Raw genomic sequence first — 24498 nt, 5'->3', positions numbered from 1 at the left:
TTCTGATCCTCTAGAAGTTGGTTAATCAAAGTTGGCTCCAATGGCAAAAGGGAAAAACTTGTCCAAAAATTGTGAGTGCTTTTGCTTGAAAGAGGGCTGGTGTTCACAGAAGCACTACAGGGAAGGAATATGGGTAGGACACCAGTGGCATCTGTTACACATACTGTTTCATGTTTTCAGAACATCTGGGTTATTAACCACTAAACTGATTTCATGAGCTACTCACAGATTGCATCCCACAGTTTGAAGAGCAGGGTTAATGTTCTAAGATGGTATTTCCTGAAGAGTGGTCCTTCTAGCCTGTACTGCTAGTGATCTGAAAAGGATTTTAGGTGGTACACAAGCAAATATTTTTTAATGTTCATCCTTATTCAGAAATTGCAGGGACTTCCCTGGTGGTCCAGTGGTTAAGACTCCACACTTCTACTGCAGGGGGCATGGGTATGATCCCTGATTGAGTAACTAAAATCCCACATGCCGCATGGCCAAAAAAATAAAATAATGTGTATAGACCAACCTAGATAGCATATTCAAAAGCAGAGACATTACTTTGCCGACTAAGGTCCGTCTAGTCAAGGCTATGGTTTTTCCAGTAGTCATGTATGGATGTGAGAGTTGGACTGTGAAGAAGGCTGAGTGCTGAAGAATTGATGCTTTTGAACTGTGGTGTTGGAGAAGACTCCTGAGAGTCCCTTGGACTGCAAGGAGATCCAACCAATCCATTCTGAAGGAGATCAACCCTGGGATTTCTTTGGAAGGAATGATGCTAAAGCTGAAACTCCAGTACTTTGGCCACCTCATGCGAGGTGACTCATTGGAAAAGACTTTGATGGTGGGAGCGATTGGGGGCAGGAGAAGAAGGGGACGACCGAGGATGAGATGGCTGGATGGCATCACGGACTCGATGGATGTGAATCTGAGTGAACTCTGGGAGTTGGTGATGGACAGGGAGGCCTGGCATGCTGCGATTCATGGGGTTTCAAAGAGTCGGACATGACTGAGCGACTGAAATGAACTGAGCTGATAGATGAATTAAAATTTTAACAAATAAAACTAATTTTTAACATGCTGTAACATGCATTAGGGGAAAAAAAAATAAAACTAGCACTTCTGTAATAAGGGATTTTCTTCCTGAAAATTTCAGGAAACAATCACCTGATCTGAATATAAACATGGAATAAGTGGTCATGGGCATGGGGAAGGAAACGGGAAGTTGTTTGAAAGGATGGCACTTGGATGCTCTGGCCCAGGGACTCCGCTTTCTTGCAGGCCTCTCTGCTATGGTCTTCTAGTCTGATTGTTCTCCCCTTTCCCCACAGAGATTCGGTTATGGAGGCTGGGTGCAGCTCCAACACCATGGCAAGGTGAGTGTCTCCCAAAGAACCACTGTGCCTCAGACCCCTGGACAAACTGAGTCTGAGACCTTCTTGCACTTGGTCCTCCAGGGACCCCCAACTCTTTTGCCCTCCAAATGAGCTTTATAGTAGGCAGCACTGAGGTTTCCCCAAAGTATTTTGAAAAATGGGTGTAACTTCAAAGAGCAGCATTTAGAAAGACAAAATTGAAATTGGAGAAGCCATGAAAAAATCTCCCTCTCTCTCTCTTTTTTTTTTTTTAAATTTTTTGCCCTGGAACCAATTTTAGCATTGCTCTGCCTCAAGTAAGCGACCTAGCTCTCTCCACAGTTATGACAGTATATTAAGGCCAACCAAATAAATGGAAGAGCTTAGGTTAGAGCACAGGTGGAGAAATTAAACATGGAGACAAAAGCAAGAAGAAGCCACTGTTATTAAGGGTGGAGTTTAGCCTGAGGAAAGAGCAAGAGGATGAAGGCTTGGGACAAAACATTTAGCACATAATGAGGCCTGAGAGTGAGCTGCCAACTAGGGGTCCAGGCCAACTTCATTCTCAGAGGCATCACATGCCCTCGTGGAGAGCAGGGGAAACCTTCCTGAGCTTCTGACAAAGCACAAACTTGACTAAGTCAGCCCTGAAGGACTGCAGGTATGGGAAGACCAGGGGTAAGGCGCTGTGACAAGATAAGGATCAGGTACTGGAGGATATAGATTTGGGCACCAAAGATTTGGAGAAGGCCTCCTGGAAGAAGTGATGTTCTTTCTGAGTCTGGAAGCAGAGGTGAAGGTTTGCCCAAGGAATAAAGGGAAAAAGAAAACAAAGACAGGGAGCAAAGGCATAGGGATATTAAACATCTGTAAGCTCAGAACTCAAGCACTTGGCTAGGGCTGGTATCAGCATCTCTCAAAGTATGGGCACAGTCCAGCAAATGTGTCACCTGGGAACTTGGGAGAAAGGCCAGTTCTTAGGCCTCATCTCAGACCTACAAAATCAGGAGTGCTAAGGATTGGGCCAGCAATTTGTATTTCAACAAGTCTCCAGGTGATTCTGATATTCACTCAAGCTTGAAAACCACTGGCTCTATCCACTCATTCACTGATTTTTATTGACACCTATTTGATGCCAGGCCCACCAGGTTAGACACATGGAATATGCTGGTGAACAAGACAGACATGCTCCCTGCTCAAATTCTAGGGGCAGCAAACAAACATAATCGCTTCAGCGGATGGAATAAAAAGCAGTGCTGGAACAAAGGGTGACTGGGAGATTTATCTGGACTGGCTGGTTGGGGAGGTAGCAAAGACTTAAGATGATGAGAAGGAAAACCCTGGAAGAGTGTCCCTGGATGAGGAAATAGCAGTTGCAAAGGCTGCCATGTGAGGAAGGGCTGTATTCAAAGAACAAGAAGGAGGGCAGTTTGGCTAAGATGTAGTGCAAGGGGGAGATGGCAGGAAAAGAGGCAGGCAGGGACCAGATCATGGACAGACTTGAAGCACATGCTAAGGAGGCCAGATTTTCATCTCAAGGCAATGCAAATTCCTTGAAAGTTCTTAATGGCTTAAACAGGTCCCCTGGAGACTTCCCTGGTGGTCCAGAGGCTAAGACTCTGCACTTCCAATATGGGGAGTGCAGGTTCGATCCCTGGTCAGGGAACTAAGATCCCTCATGCCATGCAACATGGCCAAAAAAAGAAAAGCATTAAAAGCCCACCTAGTGTACTCTGTAGGGGTCAGATAGAGTCATATAAGAGTTTGGGGCACAAGGTGGTAGGAAGAAGCTGGAGAGGTAGGCAGAAGCCTCATCAAACGGGGCCTTGGGGGATGGGCTTAGGCCTTTGTACTTGATCCTGAAGGCAGTGAGGAATCATTAAAGAGTTTTTTTATACATCAGAATCTCTGGAGCAGCTCATTCTCACCTTCATCAAAGACTGCCCACTAAGTGCCAGTTTAGACACCAGACTGCACTTCTCCCATGAAAAGTGCCAGTTCCTAGCCTGGGAGCTGGTGATCTAGGCTGGCCTTCTGCTCATGCTCAGTCATCAAGTCATGTCCAGCTCTTTGCAACCCAATAAACTATAGCCACTAGTCTCCTCTGTCCATGGGATTTTCCAGGCAAGAATACTGGAGTGGGTTTTCATTTCTTCCTCAAGAGGATCTTCTCAACTTAGGGATGGAACCTGTGTCTCCAGCATCTCCTACATTGGCAGGTGGATTCTTTACCACTGAGCCACCTGGGAAGCCCTAAGCTGGATCTCAAGTCTGCCCAAAAGAGAAAATAAGCTGAGTGGAGATGATGACAAGGCCACTAGGAAGCCCCAAGTGAAGGATGAGCAGCCTGTAACTTTTTTTTTTTTTCACTCCATGTCCCAGGCTGCAGTTTCTACCCTTCATAACTAGATCTGAATGGCCTTCATTTCGTTTTTGTGTCAAGAAAAGTTTGGTAAACATAACAGCAAATCTCAAAACAAAAACAAAACAAACAAAAAACCTCAAACAAACAACAAGAAACCCAAGAATGAAAATATTTCAAATCAAATCTTCCACTTGCATAGTTCCAGCAAAATCTGATATAACAGTAGTCTAATCAAAGTGATATTCTCCTTTCCTCCATTTCAAAAACAAAACAAATCAAACCAAAGCAGAATTAAATTGGTATTTTTTTTATAATTACAGTGGTCAGGGATCACAGTCACTGGAAAATAACATATAAATACATACAAATTGCAAATTCAGCTTAGAGCAATTCCTTTTTATTTGCCTGCATTCCTTTTGTGAATAATATTTTCTGTCCCCCATCCCATGACTGATTTACCTCAGAGATTCCTATTTCCCGAAAGGTATTTCCCAAACACATCTTTGGTCTGCCCTATTTGTTTCTCTTCTTAACCTTTGATTTTTCAATGCTTTTGGAATGAATCAAGGGGTATTGTTTGCCATGGTAAAGCCTTGTTCAGAACTGGAAAACATCATTTGTCCTTGGGTTGAAATATTTGGTTGAAAATTTCTAAAACTATGTACACCCTCCTCTCAGGAGCAGCATGGGGCAGGGTAGAATTAAGTGCTGATGGCAGGAACACCCCGCAGCGTTTAAGGGAGGCCAGATCCACGGCCCAGTTCAAATACATGGGCCATCAATGTCTGAGCGTTTTTCAGGCCCTTGAAATACAAACACACACACCATTGCGATCACACTTAGTATTTTCACCCACATTATTCTGTGTGATCGTCAATCATCAGGTTCCTGCTCTCAAAATGACTTCCCTCTCACTGGGGAGCCAAGAAGACACTCAGATGAATAAAGAACATACAGACAGACAGTGACAATATTGTGCTGTGTAAAAGAGTGAGGGAATTCAGGGGGTGGGAAGGGCAAGACAGCGGGCAACTTTCATGAAGATAAAAAAACCATAGGACTGTAGGCCTAGGGATCGTCTAGTTCAGTGTTTAATGGGTTGCAACCCAACAATGAGTAATAATATGAATTCAGTGGGTTAGGACAGCTTTTAAAATAAAATACATTACAAAAGAAAATAGCAGAATGTATTGTTCACGGTGAGGGTAAGTGTTGTTTCATGAAACTGTTGTCTCAAGTTTGTATCTTTATAAATAGATATATACAGATGTACTGGGTCACTTTGGAAAATATATTCCTTATAATATGGGGTTCTCAGCTAAAATCGACTGAAAGCCATTCATTTTTCCCAATGTCCTTATTTCATGTTTTTATTTTTAAGGTTAATTTTCCATTACAAAAGTAGAATCTGAGTAATTTCTCCTTCTTAAATTTAAGCTGTTGAAGATAAAGCTATAGTTTTGTTGGATCAGCATTCCCCATCCTCAAAAGTAATTCCTATTAACAGTTTGGTGGGTATCTTTCCAGACATCTTCCTATAATTCTACTTATATATACATGCACCTATATAAAAGGACATAGGATTATTTAATATGTTTACATATATATATTTTAGCTAAGTCAATCAGGTTCCAAACAGAAAACAAACAAAATACTTAGGGTATTCCGAACAGAGTTAACAAAGAGCCTATTTATAAAGGTGTAGACACATGATTAAGTTGTGGGGACAAGCAGGGGTTAGATGATGAACCTACTTAGGTCAGGTTAAGGGCTTTGCGTTTTATCTTCAGGACAATAGAAATCCATTCAAGAGTTTCCAGTGGGGAACTAGGAAGATCTGATTTAGGGTTTTAAGAGTTTACTCTGCTGCTTTGTGGGGACTGGGTTAGAGAGGAACAAGAGTGAAAGCAGAAAGAGATCAGGCTTGAGGCTGCAGAGTCTTTCAGATGAGAGAAGATAGGGCTTGGACCAAGGCTGGAGCAGTGGGGATGGAGAAATGTGGATCACGGCAGGGTCTGTTTTGGAGACATATTGGGAAATGGATGGGATGGTGATATGTCAAGCAGAGGGAAGTGAGAAAAATGATGTGGTCTCAGAGGGGTGAGAAAGATAATGCTGACATCAAGGAGAGATGCAACAGAGCCAGGAGGACAAGCAGATCTGAGCAAGAGATGAGCAGTAGCAGGTTGAGTGAATACAGCTGGAAGTGGTTGTAACATAGCTTCCCATGGAGCTGTCGTTCAGAAACTTTAAAGGGACAGCTGCAGTGATTACGGAGGCTGCTTCCCGGTGACACTGTCTGGGTTATTTCTGCCAGCTCTGCACCTCAAGCCCAACCAGTCTAGCAGCTTACATGGTCTAGAGGTAGAGCTTGAGTGGGCACCTGGGGAAGGGGGAACAGAATGGAAATCTGTTGATAAAAGACTGAATTTTAAAATACATATGTTTTTCTTTTTTTCCCCTGTGCTAATATTTTCCTTCTTGTCCACTGATTCTATAGGTAATAGTTTGCAGCTCCTAAACCCAAACTCCCAGGCCATCCCTCCTCCATTGTCCTCCCCCTTGGCAACCACAAGTCTGATCTCTATGTCTTTTAGTGTGTTTCTGTTTCATACGTAGGTTCGTTTGTGCCAAATCTTAGATTCCACATATAAATGATATTATATGGTATTTCTCACTCTCTTTCTTGCTTTACCTAGTATGATAATCTCTAGTTGAATGCATGCTGCTGCAAATGGCATGATCTCATTCTTTTTATGACAGAGTAGTATTTCGTTGTACTACATCTTCTTTATCCATTCATCTGTCAATGAACATTTAGGCTGTTTCTATGTCTGGGCTATTGTGGGTAGTGCTGCTATGAACATAGGGGTGCTTGTATCATTTTGAATTGAAGTTTTGTCTGGATATGTGCCCAGGAGTGGGATTGCTGGATAACATGGTCATTCTATAAAATACACTTTTTAGTGGTACACAATACCAGACATTTGAAATATCAGCTATATTTGGACTCATTTGTAGACAGTATTAAAACTAGAACTTAAGAATCAGAAGCGTCACAGGTGAGGTTCTGAGGTTCCTTGGGAATCAGACTCTGAGATGGAGATGAACACACAGAAGGCTTAATAGGAAGTGCTCTCAGAATGGACATCAGTGGAAGGGGAAAGGAGGAAGTCGGATAAAACAGGGCAATGTTGAGCTGTGATGTTTTCAACAGAGGTCTAAGCTGACCCTATAAGACGCTCAAGAGCCAACCTCCACAGGGGTCCCAAGTTGGGGCTGGGGGACAAAGAAGAGGGGGCTTTTGCTCCATAGTAACCAGTATTTGGAAATGGGCTTCCCTGGAAATGAGGCAGGACTTTGAGGGAAGTGGTTCTATCCACCCAAGGCAATCTTCCTATTTTCCCCATAGGGACTGACAACTGAGAGCTGTCTGCCTGCAATACTCCCTGGCAATTCTCAGAAGCTAGGAGAAGAAATCCTCTTTTTTTTGGCCATGTTGCACAACTTGAGGGATCTTAGTTCCCTAACCAGGGATTGAACCCAGACCCCTGCAGTGAAAACACAGAGTCCTAGCCACTGGACCACCAGGGAACTCCCAACTCCTCCATTCTTGAAGGAGGGTCTTGGTGGCACATTATACCATCTTGGGAAGGATAGCTGAATCACTTTGCTGTATAGTAGAAATTAATAAACACTGTAAATCAACTATATTTCAATAAAACACATTTTTAAATAATAAACTACTAATATCTACAAAAATAGTAGGCTTATGGAACCTCTGCCCAATCAACTCAAGTAGTCTGTTCTTCATTTCCATGGGTGGGAATCTGTGCCTTAATTTCTTCCTTTTCTCAATCCTTCCAGTCTCCATGCTTATAACCTAAATTTTAGTGGTAGATTATTAACTTTTCTTTTTTCCTCAACTGTATATCCTTTCTTTTTCCAACTGTATATCCTTAGAGTTTTTATATCAGTCAAAGAAAGTAAAGTAGGTGCTAAATTAACATGTTTTATAATGAAAAAAAGAGCAAACAAACAACAAAAAAAGAGCAAACTGAGGTTCAGAGATGTTTAACTTGCTTATGGCTACACAATTAATTGCAGAATAATGATTTGAACCTGAGCAGTCTGACTTTAGGGACCTGATCAGCACTTTTCCCTTTCTTTAGGGATCAGCAACCCGAAGCTCAATTTAGAGCCTACTGCCATACTTTGAGAAGCCATTTAGTTTGGCCCCCCTTCCCTGAGTATTGAAAGGTAGTGTACAAGGCAGGCATGATGCCTGGGAGAAGCAGCAGCTCAGCACCAAACTTCACATGCCCTTCTAGACTGAGTCACCGCATGGCCTGCCTCGCCCTGCAGGTGCTGACACATCAGCGGGCCCTGCTCTGCCAGACAAATTATTTCCTCTCACTATCCATCTGTTGCTCCTTTATAAAACAAGCAGTTGGGGCTTCCCTGATGGTCCAGTGGTTAAGAATCCACCTGCCAATGCAGCGGACATGGGTTCAATCCCTGCTCTGGGAAATCCTACACACCATGGAGCAACTAAGCCCACGTGCCACAGCTTCTGAGCCTGCACGCCTAGAGCCCGTGCTCCGCAACAAGAGGCCACTGCAATGAGAAGAGTAACTCCCACTCGCTGCAACTAGAGAAAACCTGAGTGCAGCAACAAAGCCCCAACACAGCCAAAAATAAATCCGTGATAAATATTATTTAAAAAAACAGGGTTGGACAACATGGCCTATCTCAGAGGTCCTTACCAGTTCTAAAATGTTATAAATCTAGAGTTTTCCAGATCCTGGGCCATCCTCTCAGCTTTTGGAGCCAGCAGTTTAGAATGGCAAGGTAACTAACCTACACAATCCTCAGATGTATAGTCCCAAAAGGTCATGACCACGACCTGGTTCTCTCTGTATCCGGCCTCTGACACCCACAGAGCACACCCCTTCAAATCCAAGTTAATATTAAGGCAGGCGGAAAACAAGTTGAGTTCTGCTAAACAAACAGATTTGTACTTCTTCAAGGATTAAGGAAAAATGCCTAAAGAGATTAGGGGAGAACCACATTCCCAAGCATACAAGGAAGAATTAATCTAAGTAAGCTTGTGTGTGTGCGTGTGTGTGTTAGTCGCTCAGTCATGTCTGACTCTTTACAACCCCATGGACTGTAGCCCACCACGCTTCTCTGTCCATGGGATTCTCCAGGTAAGAATACTGAAGTGGATTACTGTTCCCTTCTCCAGCTAAGTAAGCTTAGGTCACCTTTTGCTGATGTGAGTTTTCTGTCCTAGGGAGAAGCAAAGATGCTGAAAGATGGGAAGGTCTTCAGAGTGGTCCAAGAGAACTGCTGGGATCTAGAAGCTCGTCTTAGAGAAATGGACCAAACAGGTATTTACAATGAGAAAAGGTATTAATGTTTTCATCTGATGTTAGAGGCAAGTCTGCCCTTTGATTACCTTACATGTTTTATGTGATGGCACCCCCGATCCCATTTTCTCCACTGTTCCAGCTTCGCTGGGGGACAGATGGCACCCCCCACTATAATGTTTTTGGAGTGTGTATTTAAAATTTAGGTATGTGTGTGCTCAGTTATGTTTGACTCTTTGAGACCCCATGGACTGTAGCCCACCAGGCTCCCCTGTCCATGGGATTTCCCAGGCAAGAATATTGAAGAGGGTAGCCATTTCCTTCTCCAGAGGAATCTTCCCAACCCAGGGATTGAACCCAGGTCTCCTGCATTGCAGGCAGATTCTTTACCATATGAGCCACCAGGGAAGCCCCCAAATTAGGTACACTTGTTTTAAAGTAGAATGCTGTGTTATAGGGGCTTTCTAGGTGGTGCTAGTGGTAAGAACCCTCTTGCACAATACAGAAGACATAAGAGACTCAGGTTCAATCCCAGGGTCGGGAAGATCCCCTGGAGGCAGGCATGGCAACCCATTACAGTATTCTTGCCTGGAAAATCCCATGGACAGAGGAGCCTGGAGGGCTGCCATCCACACGGTCGCAAAGAGACATGACTGAAGCAACGTAGCACACATGCTATATTATCAAAAAGATAAAAGCAGTATTTTATTCTTTTAAAAATTTTAAATTCAAATGCGTAGTATTTACTTATAGAGCCAATTAAAACAGTAAGAATTAGGGATTTCCCTGGTTACCCAGTGGTTAGGACTCTGGGTTTCCAGTGCAGGGGTCCTGGGTTCCATTCCTGGTCAGGGAATTAAGATCCCACATGATATGGCATGGCCACACACACACACAAACAAAAACAATAAATATTAGAATTCACAGATTAAAGATGCCAACTGCTTTCTTAGTTAGAGTCAGGCTCCAACTTGTTTCTGCAGTTTGCTTTAGCACAGTATGCAGACCATCCCCACGGACACACAGGGGGTGGAAGCTGGAGCAGCTACAAAAAAGTAACCATATAGTCCCACTATACTCTACAATAAAACCAATCCAGACATATGAAAGGGGAGAGTTAGGAAATTTTTATTTCCTAGCTAAATCAATAACAATTTCTAATAACTGCTTGCATTCCTTATCTTATATTTAAAAATCAAACAAAAATCCCCCCAGTTTAAAAGAATTGTGAAAGCCTATCTAAAATATGATATGATGGAGGGGGATGAAGAATAAATAAAATTTCATTTTTTAAGTATGTTATGACAGCCATATTGTGCTTTCACTTGTTATTACCTGGCTGGCTGTGCCACCAAGGAGAGCATGCTCCAACAAGGGCACCCAGCCTTCTGGACACCCATGGGCCATGCCCAGGGGCTGTGATGAGGAACCCCCGCAATAACACTGTCAGGCCTAAATTTTAACATTAGTGGTCTAGATTTAATCCAGAAAACAAACAGTTCATACACACAAACCAAAGAGTTTGTATCTACCACCTTTATAACCAAAGACAAATGCATGAGAAGTTCAAATACATACACAGAGATAGCAAGAGATATTTTATTCTAAGGTCTACACAAATTGAGTTGAACTATCAGCCCCGAAATTAGCAGGCGGTCTCTGGCAACTCTAAGCTAGATGGGCTTCCCCGGTGGCGCTAGTGGTAAAGCACTCATCTGCCAGTGCAGGAGACATAAGAGATCCCTGGGTTGGGAAGATCCCCTGGAGGAGGGCATGGCAACCCACTCCTGTGTTCTTGCCTGGAGAATCTCATGGACAGGGGAGCTTGGCAGGCTACAGTTCATTGGGTTGCAAAGAGTGGGACACAACTAAAGCAACTTAGCATGCACACACACAGGCACGCACTCTAGGCCAGATATTGCTTTATAGTTTTTTTTTAAATAATTAAAAGTATGTCTAAATTGCACTGACATTGAACTTTGTGGAAAGCCTGAAGCACCTCTATAGGCCATTCCAGAGAAAATGGTACATATGCCCCTGTTCTAGAACAGGGATGGGAGGGGCACTGGAAAGAGAACTGGCTTCCCAGACTGATAGCCGAGCCCAAGCTGAGCCAGAGCTCCCACCTCTCAAGGGGAAAACTATTGGAAATGATGACTAGTGTCAGAACCATTGTTTAAGACTGCAGTTTAGATAAAGAATGTCCTCTTTGGCTTCGGGTGTGTGTTTCATTCCATGGCTATCCTTAAGAGAACAGTCATGGCTAACCCTTGCTGAGCATTTATTTTGTTTCCAGGCATTGTTCTCAGCACCCAACATGTATTAAGTCAATTTCTATAACAACCATAGGAGGTAGCAACTATTATTATACCCATTTTACAGATGAAGAAACTTAGGGACAGAGGTTAAGCAATCTGTCTAAGATTACATAACTTATAGGGGGCAAAACAGGGATTTGAACCCAGGCAGTCTGGCCACAAGGGCTTAACAGTGTATCCTTCTGCCTCCACCAAGGTAAGAAAATACGATGATAAAGACACAACACAGAAGATTTCAGCATACCATGCCATTTTCACAGGGAATTGAAACTGGTAGCTCCTGGGTTACTTCATCACATTATGTGGCAGGCATTGTTGTACCTATTCCCACCTGAGGGATGCAAGGAGTTTAAATGACTTGCTTCGGAACACACAACAGTAAATGGTAGAGCTGGGACTGTACTTGGGACTGTCTCTCTTTCCATCACTCTTCCAAGAGAGCTTTTCCCAAGCCTCCCTCAGGATAAGAATTGCCTGGGGTGCTTACTAGGAATTTTTTTCAGGCCCCATCCACTGAGTCAGATTTTCTAAGGGAAGGCCTCTGAATTTGTTTTTATGATGTCACTTCTCTCCACCCCTGGCCTCTGCCCACTTTACTCAAGGTAAAGTGGTAAATTTGGGGAACACTTGGCAACCCACTCCAGTGTTCTTGCCTGGAGAATCCCAGGGACAGGGGAGCCTGGTGGGCTGCCGTCTATGGGGGTCACACAGAGTCGGACACGACTGAAGCAACTTAGCAGCAGTAGCAGTGCTATGCCAAACTATGTTTTTTAAATATCAGCTCTAATTGGATTAGACTTGCTTTTTCCCCTCTCAATTCCCAGAGACTAAAGAATAGCTATCCACATAAACCAGCACATAAATAATGCCATTTACTATGTTAATATGAAATACAGAGGCAAGTGATGGCCACTGGGGTGTAGGGAAGGAGCCAAGCTGCACAGGAGCCTCATCCCACCACTGGCAGGCCATGTGACCTTAGATCCAATCTATAAAGTGGAGAAATTAAACAGAATAATGTAAGCAAAAGCATTTGTGTAAAATGTGAAGACTTTACAGTTGAAAGGGACTTGTCTGTTGCAAACTAATCAATGGACACAAATCCTGATCTGTGGCAATGTTTAACGATGCTCTGTAATCAAAAGCTGTAGGGTCTAGTCCTCACTAAACAATGATTTATTTTTTCATATATGGGTATGTTCAACAAGCCAGGCACTATTCTGGACACTAGGAATGGGATATAGACAGACAGGCTCATGTGGTGTTTATGATCAAGTAAGAAATGGCACAGAATAAACAACTAACTACAGTCATGACAGACTATAATAAGTAGCAGAACATTAAAAGAACAGAATGGTGAGAGAGAGAATGCATGGAGTTAGGGAAAGCCTCTCCAAGGATCTGATGCTTGAACGGAGATCTTGGGGTGAAAAGGTGAAAAGGAGCGCATCCTGTGATGAGCCAAAAGAAGAGCATTCCAGGCAGATGGAATAGCCGTGCAAAGGCCCTGGGGCAGGAAAGAGCTCCAAAGAACAGGCAGGAGGCAAATGAAGCTCAGTGTGAGCAGGAAAGACTGTGGAGCCTTATACCATGTTCAAGTCTGGATTTTACTCTAAGCGTGATTACTCTAAAAGTACTTGGAAGTTTTGAATAATAGAGTGACTTGATCTAAGTTTTAACACTTACTCTGGCTTCCAAGTGGAGAACAAACTGTAAGAGGACAAGAGTGATGGTAGGAGACCAGCTTGGAGGCTTCCGCAGCAGTCCCCATAGGAAATGCTGGTGGCTTGGGCCAGGCAGTGGCAAGAGATGGGGAGAGGTGAGTGCATAAAAGGAACTGGAGCAGAGCAAACAGGACTTGCTGTTGGGTTGGAAGTGGGTATGCGGGAAAGAGGGCCCATCCTTGGCTTGGCAGCATCTCTCCCAATACCCCAGCTCCAGGAGTGTGACTATCAGACAGTTTAGGCATGCTGGATGCTGGAATCTGGAACCACACTCAGGGCCTCATTCTGGGCATTCCAGACAGTGGGACTCTACCCAGACTCACTTAGATGAATTACAGGGCCAGGAAGGTAACTGAGAAATATACTCTGTCATGCATGACTTAAGATGAAACACCTTAAAAAAACTGATGGGAAAATGCCTTGCTTAAATACAACTTCACAGTTGCTGAAATAACCTTTGAAAAATGGGCATTTTAGTTTTCCTTCAGTGATCTCATTTTTGTCCAGCCTTTCCTCCTCCTCTTAGAACTGAGGCTGAGGGATGAGGGAAGCCTAGGCCAGAGACCCTGAGAGAAGGAGACAGGGAAGACACAGTGAGGGAGGGGAGAGCAGAAGGAAGTTGGGACAGAGACTTGCTAGGCTCCAAGGCCCTGGGAAATGCAGAGGTGCCTGGGTCATTCTTCTCACTGGCTTTGCTTTTGTGTCTGTGTCTAGGAGTGACTGTGCAAGCCCTTTCCACGGTTCCCGTCATGTTTAGCTACTGGGTGAGTGTGAAATCTCAATCCATCTCCTTGGTGAGCAAAGGCTCACATCCAGTTCCCTAGCAAGTAGACAGATGCCTCGTCTTGACATTGCCCACCCAACTCTCCTTTAGAGATCAGCAAGGCGCCTCACACTCACACTGTTCTCTCCCAGGCCTGTCCTCCTAGTCATGTCCTTGCTCTAGGACGCCATAGTCCAGTATGGTAGCCAATAGCTGCATGTTACTATGTAACTTGAACTGTATTTCCACTCAACAGCACAGTTCTAGACTCCATCTTAATCTCCATCAGAATGACCTATTGACTCATTCCTGCCAAGCGAGGCTCAGTAACTGACAAGACAGTTTATTCTAAAGTGATAAAGATTTTGAGGTGATAGGAGTGATGGTAATGGCCTAATATGTTGCCTCTCCCATGGAAATATACACAATTCGAAACAGGATTCCTTGAGTTGAATGTCTTTCCCCAAGTGATTAAATCTTGAGTGCTAAAAGTTTCAGGCATGATGGCAAGCCTGCAAAAGGACGCTTTTGTAAGTAGTTGGAGGTACACTAAGTACCCACTCAACCAAATATATATTCAAGCATGTGGTGATTTAAGGAACAATGGAAATACCACCTATTCTCACCTCCTCCACCTATGCTCATAATTCCAATATTAGTGATTCAATACTTATCTGTTCCTATGACGAAATTCACTGCTTAAAATAAAAATACCCTAAGACCTCAAGATACCTGAATTTACCTGATTGGGTGCTGTTCTAACTGGACAACTGGCATTGCTGGAGAGTACCAAATTCTTAGCAGTGGGGTGGGATGTTGAAAAGAAAGACAGAAAGGAAGGAGGGAGAGTTAGGAAAACAGAAAGCAAACTTTTTCTGCATCAGCATCTTGCTAACAAGGTAACTCTTTGAGTGTCACCGCCAACAGGAAGGACAAGGAGAAAGACAGGGACAAGAGAGGTTCATGAGCAGCCTGACATCCCCAAGGAGGTGTGACAAGGAGGTGCCCTGATATCTGGCTCAGTTCCTGGTGTGGGTAGGGGGGAGCCCTGCAGGCTCCTATCTGGGTTGCTGGATGGTCTGCCCTCATTCTATGTCTAATGTAGGATTCCAGGCCCTGATTACATCAGTTTTCTAATTAATCAGCAATATCCTAGCCATTTTCTTTACCTTGGTAATGACTGGCCTCTGGGTCTTCTGTGGCCAAGTGCCTGTCTCAAACTGTGCTTCAGGTTTACGAGGTGTAAAGCCACTGGGAGGGACAAGTGACTGAGCCTAGAGGAGGTGCTGAGCAGAGTAGATATCTAAAGTAGGTTTTGAACCATGTGCTTTCCCTTGCCTGTCTCCACCAGGCCAAACCTCAGGACACTTTAGACCTGTGCCAGCTACTGAACAACGACCTAGCTGCCACCATTGCGAGCCACCCCAGGAGGTTTGTGGGTCTGGGGACATTGCCCATGCAGGCCCCTGAGCTGGCGGTTAAGGAGATGGAGCGCTGTGTGAAGAAGTTGGGCTTTCCTGGGGTTCAGATCGGCTCCCACATCAACGAGTGGGACCTGAACGCACGGGAACTCTTCCCAGTGTACGCGGTGAGTACGAGATGCCCACTCAGCCAGCGTGGAGCAGGCACCATGCTGGGTGTCCCTGGGTTGGAGAAATGCCTGATGACTTGCTGGATGCAGGGGGACTGTGGAAAGAGCCCCCCCACAGGAAGGGCCATCCTACTAGAAAAGGGACAAGTGCAAATGCTTCCCAGGTCAGCCTTAAGTTAACTCAGTGAAATCTCTCTTCTTTTGAGCCCTCTTGCTCTCCTTTTAAAGTTTAATTTGGAAATAAAAAAGATAACCAACAAGGACCTACTATAAAGCACAGGGAACTCTGCTCAATATTCTGTAATAACCCAAATGGGGAAAGAATTTGAAAAAGAATAGACACAAGTATATTTGTAAACAAATCACTTTGCTATACACTTGAAATACAACATAGTTAATCAACTGTGCTCCAATAGAAATTAAAATTTTTTTTAATTTAAATAAAGAGGTTTCATTTGGAAGCCAAATTATTACCCACATCACAGCCACTGTGCCAAAGGGTCGGGTTAATGACAGGCCCCAAAGTATTTACTTTTGCTTTGGAAAAAAATTCTTATCATTTTTCAAAATTATGAAGTAATCCAATTGTGGAAAATATAAAAAAGCATAAGGAGAAAAATAGCTATACATAAAATTTAAAAAGCAACAAGGATTTACTGTACAGCACAGGGAATTAAACCCAATACCTTGTAATAACCCATAATGGAATATAATCTGCAAAAAAAAAAAATCACTATGCTGTACATCTGAAACTAACACAATATTGCGAATCAACTATGTTTTAACTAAAGAGGAAAACAAAAATAACCCATAATTCTGCCACCCAAAGATGATTAACCATGGTTAATAGTACATTTATCTTTTTATATGCATACATCTGCATATTTTATATTTTAATGGAATTGGAATTCTATTATACATGTGATTTTATATTCTAATTGAGAATTTCTAACCTAAGTGAAAATTCTCTCAATGCGTGACTTAAAATAAATGCATAGTATTGCAATATGTCTTGTTTTATTTAACCGACTCACAATTAAGATAATTTTAAAACAATTTATTTTTTAAATGTAGTATAATAAAAATATGCAACAAAAATATACCATCACAATGTTAATATTTGATGATACTAGATAGTAAATGTATAGCTGTTCACTGTACTATTGTTTATAACTTTCTATACATGAAACATGGCATAATAAAATATATTTTCAAAAATGCAGTGCCAGCCATTTCTGAAATATCCAGCAGAAGAGTCCACAATCCCACGGTCCTCTCTACTTTGGGAGGTTCTTTCTGTACCTAAATCTGCTTTCCTTAATGCCAGAATTCAAGATGCATAATTCTTTATTCCATTGCATTTTTTAAAAATGTCTTTTCTCCTAGAATTATAATAGTATCATTTTTGGTTATTTTCATTGTAAACGCAAAATATTCAGTAATGAATTAAGTAGATGTTGGTGGCCCCATCAGGTACTATAATCACTGATCATTTATTTCATTTATTATTTATTAAGCTCTGACTACATGTAGGATGTTTTCCATGTCTGTGCCTATGGACACTGCCCACCAGTTGGGGGACTGCCTGTTAAACTGCCTCCTAATAACCTGAAAGATTTAATGCTCCTCTAAATACTGAACTCCCAGAAGATTATTGGCTGCAGTGGCTGAACTGATCCAGCATATGTTTTCTAGAAACTTTAATGAGCTCTGAAAAGAGGATTTATTTACTTGTGTAAAAAATTGTTTCAGCACAGCGTGAGCAAGCCTTCAGCTATAGTCATTTTATCATTCATTGGACTTAGCTTTATGAATTACTAAGGTGCTCAAAAAGCAACAGCAGCCAGTTGGGGTCCAAACGGATATTTTCATTTTTGTGATCAGTTCAATTAATCATTCTAACTAGGCTGTTTTGGGGTCTGCCAGTCTCGGTGGGGATTCAAGAAAGCATCCTGGCCCCATTTGACTTGTGATGTCCTGGGGTTGACAGCACATTTGTTTGGTTAGCAAGACTTGCCAGCCTCACCACTAACTTGCTGAAATGAATGAGAGGAGTTTCTGTGAGCCAAATTGGCTTTGTCATTGCGAGGTCAGCCAGAGCTCCAGAGCACCTGGTTGTCCCCCTAATCTCCTAGACCTCTGTTCTCAGTGAAGGAACCCACCAACATGCTCATATCAGTTTTCAGGTATAAAAATGACCTTGTTGTATGAAGCAGAGTGGCAGTAGAAAACTGCCTACCATTTATTAGCCAGAAGACCTCAGTAACTTACTTAGCCTCTATCTGCCTTAGTTTCCCTCTCTGTAGAATGAGAATAATAAAAAGTACTCATCTCCTAAAGGATTAAACTAGTTAACAATTGTGAAATTGCTATATATATAATACCTACATATATGCATGTGTGCTAAGTCAAGTCAGTCATGTCCGACTCTATGCGACCCTATCGACTATAGCCCACCAGGCTCCTCTGTCCATGGGATTCTCCAGGCAAGAATACTGGAGTGGGCAGCCATTCCCTTTTCCAGGGGATATTCCCAACCCAGAGATCAAACCCACATCTCTTACGACTCCTGCCTTGGCAGGCAGGTTCTTTACCACTAGCGCCACCTGGAAGCCCATATATAATATATATTATATACATTTACATATACATAACAGCTTTGGCACACGGTCAGTCAGTTCAGTCGCTCAGTTGTGTCCGACTCTTTGTGACCCGATGAACCACAGCAAGCCAGGCCTCCCCGTCCATCACCAACTCCCGGAGTCTACCCAAACTCATGTCCATCGAGTCGGTGATGCCATCCAACCATCTCATCCTCTGTTGTCCCCTTCTCCTCCTACCCTCAATCTTTCCCAGCATCAGTGTCTTTTCAAATGAGTCAGCTCTTCACATAAGGTGGCCAAATTATTAGAGTTTCAGCTTCATCATCAGTCCTTACAATGAACACCCAGGACTTTAGGATGGACTGGTTGGGTCTCCTCGCAGTCCAAGGGACTCTCAAGAGTCTTCTCCAACACCACAGTTCAAAAGCATCAATTCTTCAGTGCTCAGCTTTCTTTACAGTCAAACTCTCACATTCATACATGACCACTGGAAAAACCATAGCCTTGACTAGACAGACCTTTGTTGACAATATAATGTCTCTGCTTTTTAATATGCTGTCTAGGTTGATTATAACTTGCCTTCCAATGAGTAAGCATCTTAATTTCATGGCTGCAATCACCATCTGCAGTGATTTTGGAGCCCAGAAAAATAAAGTCAGCCACTGTTTCCATTGTTTCTCCATCTACTTGCCATGAAGTGATGGGACCAGATGCCATGATCTTAGTTTTCTGAATGTTGAGCTTTAAGCCAACTTTTTCACTCTCCTCTTTCACTTTCATCAAGAGACTCTTTAGTTCTTCTTCACTTTCTGCCATAAGGGTGGTATCATCTGCATATCTGAGATTATTTCTATTTCTCCCAGCAATCTTGATTCCAGCTTGTGCTTCCTCCAGCCCCACGTTTCTCATGATGTACTCTGCATAGAAGTTAAATAAGCAGGGTGACAATATACAGCCTTGACATACTCCTTTTCCTATTTGGAACCAGTCTGTTGTTCTATGTCCAGTTCTAACTGTTGCTTCCTGACCTGCATACAGGTTTCTCAAGAGGCAGGTCAAGTGGTCTGATATTCCCATCTCTTTCAGAATTTTTCAGTTTATTGTGATCCTTTTAGCACACAGTAAGTGCTCAATAAATTTAGAGTTATCATGATTTGGAAGGTGTGATTTATTTTCATATTCTCTACAATGTCTCATATACCAAAGGTGATCAAAAAATTTGTTAATTTTAACTGAATAGAAATGAGCCATCACAATTATACAAAATGAAGTTTTATCCTCATGAAGAATGAAATCCCACCAAGATACCATGATCATGTGCCTTTATCAAGCACAAACCATCCCAAGAAGTTGATACTCTCCAGCCTGCATCCACTAGTAGAAACCAACTAGCTCCTCTCCCTTCAAAAGATTTATATCTCTTCCACCCTCTGGAACCTGTTGAATTAGAAGTCCTTTCTTCAATCTACACTTTGCCTGCCACTTTCAGAATCACCTGTTGTCCCAGGACTATTTCTCCATTTTGAAAATGCCTATGCACACAAGTCACATTGCATCAGCCTGGTTGGCCCAGATGTTTATTTGTAGACATAGGATGAATCATCCAAGCACCTTAATATATTTGGAAAAGAAATGCTTCAAGGAAATTTGTTTTGAACCATGGCAAGCCACTAATATAAAAAACCTGTTGAGAGGACTTTTTCTAATTAAACATTGTGTTAAGTAAAGGTCATGCCCTCCAGATGGTATTTCCAGTTCCCAAAAGGTCCTGGAGCAGTTGTGCTCATGACATTCTTTTCAGTACCTGCTTCGCTGCAGCACTGAGAGCTCTTCCCTTTCTCAAGTCATCTTGCTCACAGCAGCTCAGCTGTGGTCCTGAGGCCTTGTGAGTGCCTGTAGAGCCCATAAATTCCCACCTAATGTCAGACTCAGAGAGGCCAGATGATATATAGGTCAGGCCAACTTGCTCCAGGACAGTCATGAGCCCGTGGCTCCCAGCCCATCAATTCCTTACTTTCCACATCATTGGGTTTCCAGTAGGGGCAGAGAAGGGAACATGCCAACTATGACTCCAATGATACAATCTGAGCAATCCTTCTGAAAGAGTGGACCAAACAGGAACCAGCAGGTGAAATTTCCTTGGCATTTGAGGTGTGAGATCAATCCTTGAGCATTTTGCCAATGCTATTTTTGATTCTAACCAACACCCTTGTTAATTCTAAGAGTTCTTTTTTAGTTAGTTTGTCAATGATTCTGTTATATAGATCAGATAAAACTTCAAAAATAGTTTATTATTCAGATCAATATAGACCCAGAGAAAAGCAATACCCTAAAAGAGTGCCCTATATTTGCTGGCTCATCCCAATAACCCCCTCACCCTCTGATTGCTTCTTTGAAGGAGGCTGAAAGGCTGAACTGTTCCCTATTTGTGCACCCCTGGGACATGCAGATGGATGGACGGATGGCCAAATACTGGTTCCCTTGGCTCATAGGTTTGTGTCAGCTTGTGATCTGGAAAACAGAGTCAAGCCTTGGTGTTTTCCAATTATCTATGGATGCTATTATGTCAAAGAGAGAAAATATGAATAATTGACAGGATTGTAAGTTATTGAGTTCTTATTGCTGTATGTATTATCTCATTTAATTATTTTAAATTGAAGTACAGTTGATTTATAATGTTCCAAGTACACAGCAGAGTGATTTAGTTAGGTTACTTCATTTAATTTTGATCTTATTCACACAAAACTTTATGAGGTTGACATTATAATAGCCTTTTTTGCCATGCCACATAGCTTGAGGGATCTTAGTTCCCCAACCAGGGATCAAACTCATGTTCCTTGTAGTGGAAACTCAGGATCCTAACCACTGAACCACCAGAGAATTCCCTAAAATATCTATTTTAAAGATGAAGAAACTGAAGTGGTTAGGTAAGCTGTGCAAGTCACATGGTTAAAAAGCGAAAAGCAAATCTGTCTGACTCCCAAGCTACCTCACTACACGGACTCCCAAAAAGTCTCTGAAGAAAAGCAGCCATGCCTATCTAATAGACTTTTTAGAAGCCAGTGATAGCATCAGCCTTTACAAATGAGAACCCTGGAACTGTGAGTAGAAGGTCAACTGCCCCCATCGAAGGACCAGGCTTTCAAGTTCCCTGAAACATGCTCTTCCCCACCTGCACTGTTCACCCATGGTTCCACCTGAGGATAAGAGGAGAGACCACCACTAGGAAAAGGAGGTGAGATCTCTACTAGGCCTACCAGACTCAGAATAAGAGTTGGTCTGGATTCTCTTTCTGCCCTGACATTTTATGCCCCTGTTACTGCTTTTGGAGACCAACGAATTTAGTAAGGCAGCTTCCTCCCCATCCCCCACCAAATTCTTGAGCAACAGTTAGAAGAGATAACCTAAGAAGCCCCAGTGCTCTGCAGCTTCAAAGAAAATCTCTTCGCAATTCACACAACACACTTTGACAAGTCCCACAAACATATTTGTATTACAACTTCCCACAGGAAAAACAAAGGAGAGCATTTACACAGAGGATCATCTCATAACATATTTTGCAACACAAATATATATTGATCCTTTCCAGCATGTCAGGCCCTGTACCTGACACTAAGGATATACCAGGCATGGACAAAGCCTCTGCCCTTCTGAAGCCAGAGGTGACAAACAAGTCCACAGATCATAAACAAGCAGACTACTTTCAGTATTTTATTCTGGATGTAAAGGCAGTCTTTAACAGATTGGAGAATTCCCATCAGGACAGGGTCATGATCCAATTCACATTATAAATATTCCACTTTGGCTCCTATATGGACACTGTACATGGGGTTACTGTGCACATATGATGCTACTCATCCCCCCACTGGAGGGAAACTCTGCCCACAAACCACTCCCAAATAGAGATGAATAACATCATACTTCCAGAATTCTCAAGAGGCTAAGGATTGAGGGAGCCAGAGGCCTCTCTGTCCATGGAACAGTGACAGACCTAAGGCAGGATGAGCAACCAGTAAAGCCCCATTCGGCAGCCAGAGAGTCAGCTTTTCCAGAAGGCCCAGGGCTCATTCATGGAGCCCCCAGAGAGCTCTTTCTTTCTTTTTTTTTTTTACTTGAAACATGCTCTTTACTAATGACCCCATAGACTGTAGCCTACCAGGCTCCTCTGTCCATGGGATTTTCCAAGCAAGAACACTGGAGTGGGTTGCCATTTACTTCTCCACCCCAGAGAGTTCTTAATCACAGACTGAAAGACAGTAATCTGGAAATATTGCCCAGATTGACTCCATGGACATGAAAGCATCAGGTGTGGACCAGCTGCCTCTTCTAGAAGCACAAAGCACTTGAAATCACTCATTTTAATCCAGTTACTTTCAACCTCAGCTCTAAGGGGGCAGCAAAGATTTGGCAGGAATATTAATATTAGTTGATACTTTCTGAGCACTCACTAACTGGCAAGAACTAACCATTATGATCCCCATTTTACAAATGAGGAAAACTGAAACACAGGGAGGCAATTCATATTTGTTGAGCACCTGTCATGTGAAGTTCTGGCCAAGAACTTTCCCAATATCATCTTTGCAAGGCCTTGCATAGCCTTGCAAGATGGGCAGTACTGTCCCCCTTTCACAGGTGAAGAACCCCAGACTCAAGGGCATTATATCAGTTTCAAAGGCCAAGAAGCAAAAAAATGTGAAAGAAGAAGGGTTCAGCCTAGACTCACTGTACTCTACATGATCCACTGAATCCAAAATGGAAGCTGGAAGAATCAGGACAAAAGCCAGGTCCTCTCGCTCCTTGATGGTTCTAGCCATTAGATGACTTCCCTTGCAAGTGGCAAATAGGAAGTGTCCCATGGTTTCTGCTTGCCAAAGTCAGGCCTGCATAAAACCAAGCCATGCTGGGGCACAGGGAAACTGTGTTTCTCAGCACTGACAATTACAGTAAGGTGCTATTCCCCTGCCATTAGCATCACTGAACCTCTTGCTTGTGGTGACAATCCCTATACATCATGACTGCTTCCTCTTCCAGGAATGCCAGCTGAGACCACTGCAGCCATCTGTTCCATGATCATGGGTGGAGTGTTTGAGAAGTTTCCTAAACTGAAAGTGTGCTTTGCACATGGAGGTAAGACCCTATCGGGATTGGTCAGCTTGGGCTGCCAGAACAAAATACGACTAGTCTAGGCAGCTTAAACCACAGAAATGTGTTTTCTCAGAATTGTGGATTTCCAGGATCATGGCGCCAGCACGGTTAGTTTTTGGTGAGATCCTTTTCCTGGATTACAGAAGGCTGCCTTACTATGTCCTCACCTGTCCTTTTTTGTGTGTGTTCACAGGAAGAGAGAAAGAGAATTTAGGTGTGTCTTCCTTTTCTTATGAGGACCAGTCCAAGCTTATGACCTCATTTAACCTTAATTATCTCAGTAAAGGCCTTATCTATAGATACAGTCACACTGGGGATCAGGGACAAAATTTTGGAGGGATACAATTTGGTCCTTCTAGTCACTGTTCTAGTTATAAAATATATGATGTTTCAAGGACCAAATCCCACTTTTGCAGACAAATTTAGTTTGGCTGGCACAGTTTACTTGATTTTGCTTTGGTTTTTATTTAAATGCCTGTTAGACCTTAAGCTCTCCAGTTTGCAATAGTCTTTACCATTCACTATTGTTTAGAAATAGGCCTGTTTCATTTCTTTACATTTCCTGCTTGGTCCCTATAGGTAAATGAGTTTGGAACTCTTGGTTACATACACACAATATCCAACTGTACATACTGTTCTCTAATCTGTTTTTCCTTCTCATCAGCATATAGAGACATCTTTCAATGTCAGTGAGTACAGACCATCATCATTTTTGATGGTTGTATGTATAGCAATATGTTTTATGGATATGCCATCATTATTTAAATATTTCCCAACTGATAGGTTGCCTCTGTATTTTTCTATCATAAGACACTTCATTTTTAAAATCTTGACTACATATCTTTACATACTTGGCTTCTTTCCCTAGGATGCATTCCTTAAATCTGAATTTCTAGATGAGTTAACTTCATTCTATATTCTTGCTCCTTTATTCTGGGTCATCTCTCAGCATTTGGAACCCAGTAGGTCCTCTGTAAATAAAGTTAACTAGCTGGGCTATAGGAACTTCTCCTTGCATACAACATGAGGATTGAAAAGAATCCTTTTCAAGTAACACTAGCCTCTCAGGAATGCGTTTTACTTGCAGGTGGTTCCTTCCCCTTCACAGTTGGGAGAATCTCCCATGGATTCAGCATGCGTCCTGATCTGTGTGCACAGGACAATCCAACCAACCCAAAGAAATACCTTGGTTCCTTTTATACAGACTCCTTGGTTCATGATCCTCTGGCCCTCAAGCTGTTAACAGATGTCATAGGAAAGGTAAGCCAGAACTG

General features: G+C 42.7%; 1 protein-coding gene and 1 long non-coding RNA gene across 51 annotated transcripts in view; one reads left to right on the top strand and one right to left on the bottom strand.

The window, feature by feature from the left end:
* The window catches only part of LOC138434011 (uncharacterized), a 110762-nt gene that overhangs the window by 42677 nt on the left and 43587 nt on the right, over positions 1 to 24498 (bottom strand). The gene's annotated exons all lie outside the window — the stretch shown is intronic.
* ACMSD (aminocarboxymuconate semialdehyde decarboxylase) overlaps positions 1 to 24498 on the top strand; it is an 88708-nt gene that overhangs the window by 32093 nt on the left and 32117 nt on the right. For 41 of the 50 annotated variants that reach the window (XR_011254588.1, XR_011254587.1, XR_011254582.1 and 38 more), the window contains 7 exons: positions 1320 to 1364; positions 9005 to 9101; positions 13837 to 13886; positions 15237 to 15473; positions 20478 to 20571; positions 23111 to 23206; positions 24312 to 24484. Coding sequence is in view for 29 of the 50 variants with exons in the window: in XM_069577746.1 (XP_069433847.1) it covers positions 1320 to 1364; positions 9005 to 9101; positions 13837 to 13886; positions 15237 to 15473; positions 20478 to 20571; positions 23111 to 23206; positions 24312 to 24484 (792 nt within the window). In the remaining 21 variants the exon portion in view is untranslated. The remainder of the gene's footprint in view (positions 1 to 1319; positions 1365 to 9004; positions 9102 to 13836; positions 13887 to 15236; positions 15474 to 20477; positions 20572 to 23110; positions 23207 to 24311; positions 24485 to 24498) is intronic. The other 9 variants (XR_011254594.1, XR_011254584.1, XR_011254585.1 and 6 more) reach the window with 1 other exon arrangement.

The sequence above is a fragment of the Ovis canadensis genome, chromosome 2 (genome assembly GCF_042477335.2).
Source record: "Ovis canadensis isolate MfBH-ARS-UI-01 breed Bighorn chromosome 2, ARS-UI_OviCan_v2, whole genome shotgun sequence".
NCBI lineage: Eukaryota > Metazoa > Chordata > Mammalia > Artiodactyla > Bovidae > Ovis > Ovis canadensis.
Note: the sequence above shows the minus strand (reverse complement) of the source record. Positions and strands in the feature narration are given on the sequence as shown.